This window comes from Hypanus sabinus, chromosome 4 (genome assembly GCF_030144855.1).
Source record: "Hypanus sabinus isolate sHypSab1 chromosome 4, sHypSab1.hap1, whole genome shotgun sequence".
In the NCBI taxonomy this organism is placed as follows: Eukaryota; Metazoa; Chordata; class Chondrichthyes; order Myliobatiformes; family Dasyatidae; genus Hypanus; species Hypanus sabinus.
Genome location: NC_082709.1, coordinates 70,447,684 through 70,460,074, shown reverse-complemented (window position 1 = coordinate 70,460,074; position 12,391 = coordinate 70,447,684). Strand labels below are relative to the sequence as shown.

The 12,391-nt window shown below is 42.6% G+C and overlaps 1 protein-coding gene across 9 annotated transcripts in view; it reads right to left on the bottom strand.

The window, feature by feature from the left end:
* LOC132392867 (receptor tyrosine-protein kinase erbB-4-like) overlaps positions 1–12,391 on the bottom strand; it is a 942,732-nt gene that overhangs the window by 601,347 nt on the left and 328,994 nt on the right. For all 9 annotated transcript variants that reach the window (XR_009511679.1, XM_059967363.1, XM_059967364.1 and 6 more), the window contains exon 2: positions 11,858–12,009. Coding sequence is in view for 8 of the 9 variants with exons in the window: in XM_059967363.1 (XP_059823346.1) it covers positions 11,858–12,009 (152 nt within the window). In the remaining variant the exon portion in view is untranslated. The remainder of the gene's footprint in view (positions 1–11,857; positions 12,010–12,391) is intronic.

Genomic DNA, 12,391 nt, shown 5'->3' with positions numbered 1-12,391 from the left:
ACACACACACACACAGAGAAAATAATATAGATGAACAAATCCAGTGTCCTAAAACTGAATAAAACTATTAAAGTATTAAATGATGGATTTGGAGGTGAAATTAAGGGTCATGACAGCACTAGTAGACTTAAAGACAATTAAAATACTTAAATCATAATTCTAGACAAATATACATTAGCTGGGGTATGAAAGCTCAACTGTAAAAATCAGATATTCTGAGAAATTAATTATGTTATTGGATTTTAAAACAAAACAAACATAGCCAAAAAAGAACAGCAAACCTGTGCTGGCTTTAAAAATGAGCACAACATAAAAGCAAATGTAATTGAGAAAAATTCAGGAAATACGAGATAGAAATTAAACAACAATAAATGCAGATTCCCAGAGGAATGGTAAACGATTAAAAAATAATTTGGATCCTTTAGAGGCTGAAACAAGAAAAATTATAACTGGGAATAAGGAAAAGATAAAAACAATTGTATGAGTGATTCAGAGAGGTTTACTTTTAAGCTGTTGCTTAAATACCCCAGGTAAGTTTAATAATGCCAACAACAAGTAAACAAGGTTAATATGTTTACAGGGAAGATACAGCCTCAGTGACTTGGTCCATTCCTGCCTGTGAAGCAATTTCATTAGTAATCTAATTTATGTTGAATAGATTTTGGTTATGAAAATTATTGTGGGATCTCAGAAGCATGGAAATATACAGTACAGAAAGATTTTGCTTGACATGTCTTGGCCTTTCCACTTCAATCTTCCTCTGTGTCCAGGGGCATATGTAATCAAAGAGGACTTCAGTGCCTGGCTATATTTTCTATATCTGCCATACTTGCTGTGTTATGTAAGCTATCAAATGTAGACGGCCTAGATAAAGTGGATGTGAAGAGTATGTTTCCTATCATGGGGGAACCTAGGACTTGGGGACACAGTCACAGAATAGATGGATGTTCATTTAGAACAGAGATAAGGAGGAATTTCTTTCCAGAGGGTAGTGAATATGTAGAATTTGTTGCCATAGTGGCTGTGGTGGCCAAGTCATTGGGTATGTTTAAAGCAGAGGTTGTAGATTCTTTATTAGGCAGGATGTCAAAGGTTATGGGAGAAGGCAGAAGAATGGGGTTGAGAGAGATGATAAACCAGCCATGATCGAATGGCGGAGTAGACTCGATGGGCTGAAAGAGTTAATTCTGTTCCCAAGTCTTATGGTCTTATACACTTTGAGGTGTAGAAGGAGCAGTGGGGTGGGAAGGAGTATACAAAGATCTGTTGATAGTTAAAAAAAAATCTGAAAATTCTGGAAGTACTCAGCAGGTCAAGCAGCATCCATTGAGAGAGAAGCCTTTTCATCAGAATTCAGAAAAATTAGAAATAAACTTGGTCAGCCTCCAGAATTCCTGGTTCATATAAACGTCTGTTGATCTAAAGCATACACTTATTTTCTCTCTTCACTGATGTTGCCTGATCTGTCAAACTTTTCCAGTTTTTATTTCCAATTTCCAGCATTTGCAGCACTGTGCCTTTGGATTGATCGCCATTTCATTGTTTATAGTACTTTTGGTCATCACCTAGTTCATTTACAATGTGATAAGGGCTGCTACTCAAGATTCAGTTACAAAATCGACTCAGCTCCTTATAATCCTTCCCCCATTTACATTCATCTTTGTCCCTTTGCAGTACCTCCTTGTTTAGGGAGGATGGATCCTCTTAATCAAGGTCTGTCATAAAATAAATTGCCCCTTTGCCTAATAGCCATTGTTCACTAACCTTGCCAATGTCCATGTAGATCCATTCTGCATTATCTCTAATGCTATCAGATAATTCCAGCAGATGTATATTGAGCAGGGTGGTCTGGGTACATTCTATCCAGTATCAGACATAGAGTCACACTCTGTCACACTGTAATGCTGCATTCTAAAAACACCGATCTGTTTCAGCAATACATTGACATGCCTCAGATGAAATTAGCCAATTTAATTGAATTTCAGACTTCCATTTATTAGGAGAGTCAGCAAGCGTGTAGAATGGGATCCTACTCAAAGTTAAGTCACCCGCACTGTTGCAATAAAGGCCTGAGAACAAGCAAAGTTTTGAGAAGCCAGCACCATGCCAACTGGGCTAATTTATAGTCCACTCAACCTGTTGCTGCCTGTCCGTACTGAACCCTGCCTGTAAAATCTGATGTCCATTCTTCATTCACAGCTTTCATTGAATGTATCTATTCTATTCAACCCAGTTAACCCTTTAGATAAAAACTCCACATTCCACTGATCCTGGGCTCACCTCTGGACCTATAATGACTCCTTATATTTACAACTCTGCAGTGTCGCTGTCCACCTCCACCCATTCCGTGTTTTTCAACCAGGCCACTCTCCAATCATCTTGTTCGCCTGATTAATGCTCCTACTGAGCTGAGTTTTAAATTTCTTTCCTGAACTTTAACTTTCCTCAGGTGTATCCCTGTGATTATAAGGCAACCTATCAGGATGCAATTTCCACTGATTCTGATCCACTTCAATGATCCAATCACAATTTGCTACGTGAAGGCTCTTTCAGCGAGATGAGGCAGAGAACACAGGGGGTGGAGTTAGAACAAAGAAAACGTAACAGCAACATTGGAATGGTATCTTGGCCCACTCATGGCCATGCTGAACATGATCTATATTGATCCTGACAGCCAGTACATGGTCTGTAGCTCTCAATGTGTTGGTGATTATCTTTAGCTAGCCCTTAAATGTTGTGAGAGTATCTGCCTTCATTGTCCACTCAGAGGGTCATAGTTATACCGAATAGAAACAGGCCCATCAGTCCAACAAGTTCACACCAACGAAGATTCCCATATCAGCTAGTCTCCATTGCCTTGTTTGGCCCATATCCCTTGAAATCTTCCCTATCCTGTCCAAGTGCCTTTTAAAAATTGTAACCTGTCTCAGCCATTTCCTCTAGCAGCTCAGATAGACCACCCTCTGGGTGAAAAAAAATCACTCCTCAGGATCCTATTAAACTCCCTCCCTCTCACCTTAAACCTACGCCCTCCAGCAACACACACGCAAAATGCTGGAAGAACTCGGCATTTTCACGAACGCTCCCGACGAAGAGTCTCGGCCAAAACGTTGATTGTTTATTCCTCTGCATAAATGCAGTAACACTTACATCCACTGTAATGAAGTACTTTGAGAGGCTGGTGATGAAACATATTAACTCTGCCTGAGGAGTGACTTGGATCTGCTCCAATTTACCTACCATCACAACAGGTCAACAGCTGGCTCTTCACTCAACCCTGGAATATCTGGACAGTGAAGATGCATACATCAGGATGGACTTTATTGACTAGAGCTCTGCAATCAATACTATCGTCCCCTCAGAGCTAATCAATAAATTCCAAGCTTCTATACCTCCGAGTGGTACTGGATCCTTGATTTCCTCACTTGCAGACCTCAGTCAGTTCTGATTGGCAACAGGAGCTTTCAATGGGATTTGGACCAGCCAGAAAATGGGCTGAGAAATGGCAGATGGAATTTAAAGCAGGCAAGTGTAAGGTGTTACACTGCGGTAAGACCAACCAAAGGAGGTCTTAAACAGTGAAAGCTAGGGCACTGAGGAGTGCTGTAGAACAAAGGGATCTGGGAATACAGGTTCACAATTCATTGTTAGTGGTGTCATAGGTAGATTGGTTTGTTACGAAAACTTTTGGCTCATTGGCCTTTAGAAATCAAAATATGGAGTACAGGAGATGGGATATTATGTTGAAGTTGTATAAGATATTGGTAAGACCTAATTTGGAATATTGTGTGCCGTTTTGGTCACCTATCTGTGGGAAACATGTATGGAGAAAACTTTCAAGGATGTTGCCTGGAATGGAGGACCTGAATAGGTTAGAGCTTTATTCCTCAGAACATAGAAGATAGAGGGGAGGTTTGACAGAGGTGTACAGAATTATGAGGAGTATAGATCGGGTAAATACAAGCAGGTTTTTTCCACTGAGGCTGGGTGAGTCTGTAACTAGAGGTCGGGGGTTAAGGGTGAAAATGAAAGGTTTAAGGAAAACATGAGGGGCAACATCTTCACTCAGAGGGCCATGAAAGTGCAGAACAAGCTGCCAGCAAGTGGTGCATGCAAGTTCGATTTCCATGTTTAAGAAAAATCTGGATAGATGCATGGATGGTAGGGGTATGGAAAGCTATGGCCCCAGGGTAGGTCGATGGAATAGTGGACTATATGGCCTGCTTCTGTGCTGTACTTTTCTCTGACTTTAATATCTCCTCCACAACCACCACTGGCACATTGCACCACAAAGTCTGCAGGGGCACATTTGAGAGCATCCTGACTGGCTGCATCACTGCCTGGTATGGGAACTGTACCTCCCTTAATCGCAGGATTCTGCAGAGAGTGGTGCAGACAGCCCAGCACATCTGTAATGGGGAACTTCCCATGATTCAGGACATTTACAAGGACCGGTGTGAGAAAAGAGCCCGAGGGATCATTGGAGACCCGAGTCACTCCAACCACAAACTGTTCCAGTTGCAACCACCCGGGAAATGGTACCGCAGCATAAAAGCCAGGACCAGAAGGCTCCGGGACAGCTTCTTCCATCAGGTCATCAGACTGCTTAATTCACGCTGATTTGAGTGTATTACTATTTTACACTAACTGTTCTATTTATTATAAGTTACTATGATTGCACATTGCACATTTAGATGCTGACATAACGTTTTACTCCTCATGTATGTGAAGGATGTGAAAAATAAAGTTAATTCAATTCACCTGCTATGACTGTGAGGCTAAGCACAGTTCCAAAGCCATATTTAAGTTTGCTGATGACACCACTATTGTCTGAATCAGTTAGTGACAAATCAGCATATAGGATGGAGATTGAAAGTCTGGCTAGATGGTGCCACAACAACAACCTCTCACTCACCATCATCAAAAGGTACAGCAGTCTTGGGTCCTACACCAGCGAGATCAGGACTAGCTATTACACCCGCACCATCGGTCCCCTGAACCAGAGTGGATAACTTCACTCACCTCAATTCTGAACTGATTCTGTATCCTACGGACTCTACAACCTGTGTTCTCAATATTCATTACTCTATTTTTAATACTATTTAGTTTTTTCTCTTTTGTATTTGCAAAATTTGTTGCCTTTTGCACATTGGCTGTTTATCAGTCTGTGTGTAATTTTTCATTGATTCTCTGTACTTCTTTGTTCTACTGTGAATGCTTGCAAGAAAATGAGTCTCAGGATTGTATATGGTGATGTATACGTACCTGGAAAATAAATTTACTCTCAACTTTGAATTTTTTAATGCTGTCTGTTCCTCCAGTATTTTGTGTGTATTACTCTGGATTCCCTCATCTGCAAGATCTCTTGTGTTTTCTTATGGTCTCCTGTACTTGATTCCACAACCATGGAAAAAAGCATTCACCCTAACTATGCCCTTCCATCATTTTATAAATCTGACTAAAATCTCTCCTTAGTCTCCTGCACTCCAATGAATACAGTCCTGGCCTGTTCAGCCTCTCTCTATAACTCACTCCCTTGAGTCCTGGCAAAATGATCATTCATCTCCTCTGCATTCTTTCAAGCTGAATGACACCATTCCTACAGCAGGGTGACCAAAACTGATCACAATATTCCAAAAGCAGTCTCACCAATATCTTGTACAAATGCAACATAGCATCCCTAGATCAATACCCAGTGCCCTGACTGATGAAGGCCAGAGGCCTTATTCACTCGGGCAACAAGCTCCAGATTCCAACCGCCCTCTGGGTGTAAATGCACTTCCTCAGATCCCCTCTCAATCTCTTACCCTTTACCCCTTCCATATTTAGACATCACTGCTACTATCTAGCCGATCTTTGATTAAGTAAAGCCTCACAGGCGTCACAGAGAAACACACCCTTCGATGCATCTAATCCATACCAAGCTATTACTTTCCCTAGTCCCATTGACCTGCATCTCGAACAAAGCCCTCCACACCCTTCCCAACCATGTACTTATCCAAACTTCCCTTAAGTATTTAAATTGATCCCACATCCACCACTTCTCCCGGCAGCTTGGTCCATGCTCTCACCAACCTCTGAGTGAGGAAGTGTTGAACGAGCCACTGCAAGATTTCACAAGAGTACTAGCATGTAAATTACTGCATAATGGTGAAGGGGCATACAAGGAGAAGTTGGCAAGGGAGCTGGTTAACCATTCAGGAGACCAGAGAAAACAGAGGGATAGTACCAGGAATGGGAAACGATTCGTTTTCGGTGCTTTTTCCAGGAAATGAAAGACAGAGACCTGAGATTCTCACCTTGCTCTTTCTTCTGCCAGCAATCACACACAGAACCAAAAGCTTCGTTGTAGTAAATCCTGATTTTAAAAAAATTACTTGAAGTCCCTCTGTAATTTCTCTCGAGTTTCAGAACGTCATAGCAATATGAATTGCCACTCGTTCCTGCTCACAAAGTAAACTGCCAGAATGCTAATCTCTTATTCACCTTGGATAATTACTCTTGAAAATCCAACAGGAACAGCTGTGAATAATTACTGGGCCAGCAATTACTCGTATTTCAAGTGAAGGTCAGCGGGCAGCTCCAAATTCGGAATGTGGAATGGCAGAGCGGGCAAGGACCTCAGATGACTGGTGCAATGGATGGGGAGATGTTAACGGGTTAGCAGCCATCTTAGACCATCTGAAGAGACAAGCTTAGCTGCTGGACTTGAAATTACAGGGGGAATGATTTGCTCACGAAGACTCTGTGAAGCAGGAATTTCACCCCAGTTTGAGTCACTCATCAGGAACAGTTCTCCCCAGACAGTGAAGGTGGTTGTGTTAAATGGCTGATCTTGGCTAAGTCACCCATTTATCTTTTTTCCTTTCTAATAAGCAGAGGATCCAGCCAAGGTTATAAGTACCCTACATGACCAATGACTTAAAGAAATGAAATATAGATCAGTTATATTTATGGGCAGAGAAATAGCAGACAGAATTTAATCCAAGCATGTGTGAGGTGTTGCACTTTTGGAGGTCGAAAGTAAATGAAAGTATACAGTTAACAGCAGGACCCTGAATAAGTCCATACCTCCCTGAAAGTGGCAATACAAGTGAGTAGAGTGATAAAGGAGGTGTGCATCATAAAAGTCAGCAAGTCATATTGTAGCTGTATAAAACTTTGTTTAGACCACACTTTGGAGAACTGTGTGGAGTTCTGGTTGGCACATAACGGGAAGGGTTTGGAGGCATTGGAGTAGGGAACGATGCTGCCTCAATTAGAGGGCACGGGCTATAAAGAGAGGCTGGACAAACTCAGATTGTCTCCTCTGGAGTGTCAGAGGCTGAGGAAAGGCCTGATGAAAGTTTACAAAATCCTGAGGGATAGATGGGTAGACAGAATCATTTTCCCAGGGTAAAAATGTCAAAAATCACAGTATAGCTTTTATATGAAGGACAGAATGTTAAAAGGGATGTGCGGGACAATTTTTTTTCAACACAGTGAGTGGTGGATGCTTGGAAATACTAGGAATGGGAATGGAAGCAGATATGACAGTGGCACTCAAAAAGCATTTAGATGGAAATGTGAATGTGCAAAGAGCAGAGGGATATGGACCACATACAGGCAGAAGTGATTACTGTAATTTGGGTCTTGTCCAGAAATGTCGACTGTTTACTCTTTTCTATTGATGCTGCCTGGCCTGCTGAGTTCCTCCAGCATTTGGTGTGTGTGTGATTTTGGATCTCCGGCATCAGCAGATTTGGCATCACATTTGGGGAAGAAATCATGGGCCAAAAGTCCTGTTACTGTAGTGTACTGTTCTATGCTTTTAACTCAGCACAAGGGACAACTCAGCCCTCTGCACAAGTGCCACAGCCTTTCCACCTATCCAGTCAGTTTAACACTCCTGCTGACTTCCCATAGCTCTAAAGTAAACGTCTAATTCCCTTATGCAGGTTTTAACCCCCGTTTCATGCAGACAACAAGCAGGTGAAAAAATAACCTGCCCATCTCCACCTTAAATCTCTTGACAATTTACTTGCTTTCCATTTAGGCTTAGGGTCATGTCTCTGTCTTCAGCTTTTTATTCTTGAGCTCCAGCTTGAGTTATGGGGTGGGTGATGGGGGAATCAAGGGTAACAAGAGCATCTGTAACTTAAATCCAACCTGCACTGCAATCCTTCCACACCCCAACAGCCAACATTAGTGTCACAAGTGCACAAGGAAATTGGGGCTTGAGTAGATCATTCTGCCTCTCAAACCTGTCCCACCATTTACGTAATCACGGTTGATCTGTCCTAAGGCTCAAGTCTTCTTCTGTTCCAGTTCCCCATAGCTCTCATCCCAGACCTAACTAAAATTTCACTATTTCCTTTTTAGTGCCTCCAGTGATCAAGCTTCCATATGCCCCCAGAGCAGCAAAGTCACCAGTTCCACCAGAGAAGTAATTCTATTGGTCCTCAGCTTTAAATAAGCAGCTCTTTATCCTGAGACTATATCCCCTTGTTTGAGATTTTCCAACTAGTAGAAATATCTCAACACCCGGCAGCCATACCCTCTAAGGATCTCAAGTTTCAAATAGATCTAACCCATGTTCTTCTGAACTCCAAAGAATACAAATCTGATTTCTTTAATCATCATCCACCCCCACCCCAAGCATTAACCTGGTGAATACCATTATGACTGCCTCCAATGTCTGTATATTTTCTCTTAAAGAAAGGGAACAAAACTGTGTGCGATGCTCCAGCTGTGACTTCACCACTACCCCGTAGCATCCCTTCCCTATTTCTAAACTCTAACCCTTTTGTAATTTAAGCAGATGTACCATTTGCCTGCCTTGCTACCTGTCTGCTGACTTTTTGTGTTCCGTGCACAAGTACAACACAGATCCCTCTGCGTTTCACTCATTAGATAACAGTCTGCCTCTTGATTCCTCCTATTGAAGTGATTTTTCTGCAAAAAACGAAGCTATGCCAACTTCAAAATGAGTTCACTTGCCTACGGTGCTTCCTTACGATCTGAACCCACAAGACTTGTGAAGGTAGTTTATCATTGGTTCTCCTGAAAGTAAGCAGCTTCTAGAGGCGGGCTCCTCTGACAGTCCTGGCTAAAAGGGGACGCATGTTAATAGTGCCACAGGACCATAAAAATGTTACCAACTTATTAGTGATGAGCAGTGGCCTGAACCACAATTTAACCCAGGGCAGCATAAGGCAAAGGGAAGCTCTGATGCTGTCTGGCCTGCAGAGTCCCTCCAGCAGTTTGTGTGCACTGCTCTGCATTTCCACATCTGCAGAAATGTGTACATTTACCTTGGCTTTATTACACAGATCTTCCACATCTCAGAAAGGAGAGAGCTCAGAGGAAGTTCGCGAGGAAGACTCAGAGAATGAAGGGGTTAACATATGAGGAGCATTTGGCAGCTTTGGGACTGTACTCGCTGGAATTTAGAAGAATGTGGAGGGATCTCATTGAAACCTACTGAATGTTGAAATGAATAGATAAGGTGGATGTGGAGAGGCTATTTGCTATGGTGGGGGTATCCAGAACTAGAGGGCACAACCTCAAAATTGAGGGGTGACCCTTTAGAATAGAAGTAAGGAGGAATTTTTTTTAGCTAGAGAGTAGTAAATCTGTGGAATGCTCTGCCACAGAGTGTGGTGGAGGCCGAGTCTGTGAGTATATTTAAGGCAAAAGTTGATAGTTTCCTAATCGGTCAGGGCATCAAAGGATATGCCAATAAGGCAGATGTATGTGGCTGAGTGGGATCTGGGATCACCCATGATGGAATGGTGGAGCAGACTCGATGGGCAGAATGGCCTAATTCGGCTCCTATGTCTTATGGCCTAACACCAAAAGCAGATAGAATGCAGATGTTGGAAAGCTGGAACGACATGGGAAATGTTTAAAAGAATGCAGGTAAGAGAGGGAAACAGATTTAACATTTCTGGTCAATGCAGAGAGTCATGGACACATTTGATCCATCATGAGCACAGCCCTCCTGACTATAGCCGGCATTTACAGGAGGTGCTGCCCTCAAGAAGGTGGCAAATATCATCGAAGATCCCCACCATCCAGGACATGCCCTTGTCTTCCTAATACCATCAGGCAGGTGGTACAGAAACCTGAAGTCCCACTAGGTGCAGGAACAACAAATTTCCTGCAACCAGAGGTACAGTTGACATTTTGGGCCAAGACCCTTCACCAGTCCTGCTGAAACGTTTCGGGCTGAAACCCTTCATCAGTCCTGCTTGCCCCGAAACGTCAACTGGTTACTCTTTTCCATAGATGCTGCCTTGCCTGCTGAGTTCCTCCCAGCATTTTGTGTGTCTTCCTTGGATTGCCAGCACCTGCAGATTTTCTCTTGTTAGGTTCTTAAACCAACCTGCACAACCCTAACTACCCCAGCAACAGAACATTACAGATCACCTCCTGCACTACCGTTGATCCGGCCTCCAGTGTATTTTTCCTTTGTGCTCAGGTATTATGTATGCACAGTCTTCTCTCCTTTTCTCACTCAAAGATATTAGTTACCTTCCATGTGCTCCTGTCCCTATGTGACTGTGGTGCTGCTGCAAGCATGTTCTTCACTGTGCCTGTACCTCACCATAGGTAGGTAGGCCTCTGTGAGTCTTGATAGGCCATGGAAAGTTTCCAGGGTGCAAGCCTGGACAAGGTGTTTTTTTTTATTATGGAAGACTGGCAGTTGCCCAAGCTGCAAATCTCCCCTCTCCATGTCACCGATGTTGTCCAAGGGAAGGGCATTAGACCTCACCATACTTGTGTACATGACAATAAACTTGACTTGTTTGTCCATCCTGTGGGGTACGGTCTTTCTTTGATTCTCTCCTGTTTCTTGTATTTACTGCGAATGCCCGCAAGAAACTGAATCTCAGGGTGTATTTGGTGACATATATCTACTTTGATAATAAAATTATTTTGACCTTTGACCTTTGAAGCTTGACTTGACCTTCCAAGAAAGGACACTGGCCTAAAACACCATTTGTAGCCTCTTCCATGGATACTAACAAGTCATTTGATGCTGCAAGTACCTTGTTCTTCCATTAGAGAGGGACAAGATTTAATGCAAATAAGTAGGGTTCACGCTCCCTAGACAGCCATATGGACAATAAAGAAAAAGTGCCCGAGCCTCATCGGAACCCACCCCCCCCCCCCACATGGCTTCAAAGCTTCTTTTTCAGATTGCACTATCTTAAATCTACTCCAAGATGCTTAATTAGTTTGTTAATGGTCTGGCATGTGATAGATATGTTTCGCTGTAACAGTTTACCAAACAGATTTAAGTAATTAACTGTAAATCACATCATTAAATGGTTTTAGTGCAAACTGTTATAGTGAAGAAGATTAGCACCAAATGGCACCAGGAGAGTCTGTCTCTGAATGTCTAAGGATCATTTCTCCTGAAGAACATCATCACTCGCTCAATGTCTGCTCTGCACACTTCCAGAGGAGGGTAAAAATAAACTCGGCAGAAAGGGAAAGCTGCAAACGCAAACTGGAAAACAGGATATTGGGAATGTGTGCCTGTCAAATGTGACGCAGCAAAAAGGGGGAGGTAAATGTTTCAGTCAGATGCTGCACCTGAAAAATTTGACCTGTGCATGTCCCTTTCTGGGTGCACACCCACTGTCTGCATTCTCTACCTGAACCTGAAATACTTCTGGATTCTGAATACTTGGCACACTGGTTGGGTGCTCTCCTGTCTGGAGCATGTGTTGATTGTACGCTCTAGTATCAATTGTTAGGTGACAATAAAGCATTTGTATTTGTTTGTGTATGTGGTGCAGGAAAAAGCAATGTCCTCAGCTGGGCGCACCCTGGACTCAGGTGAAGAAGCACAACACTGCCGCCTTACCCGCAGGAAGGAGAGGTCTCTGTTCCGGTCGATGTTGGTGATCTCCAGGTTGCCCATGACAACTTCACAGTTCTCGTAATTCTTCCGCAGCGCGCGATACTGCTGCTCCAGATCGGAGAGGGTGCTGAGCTTGTTCTCAGTCCCGGCGCACACTGTTATGATTTAAAGCACAAGAGACGAAGGATTAGGGATATATTGGCAAAACATTACATAGGTCAATCTTCCTGTCGATCGGTTGATTATCATTGTAAAATTAAGTTATTGATCCCTTTCTTCAGAACGTGTAAAAGAAAATAATTGATGCTCTAAGCCTACAAGAACAAGGTTCCTTCTGCATTTGTAGTGGTGCCATCCATTAAACAATCTCCTAACCATAATATAACCTGACAATCAAAGCATTCCTCCCTGAGGTGCCAATAATTGAGTGACTCTGCAGAAATGAAAATTACTGTGCATCCAAAATTAGCTTTGCTAATGATAAAAATTGAGATTCAAGATTTGTTGACTACCTCTAGTTTAATGGTATTTGTAAAA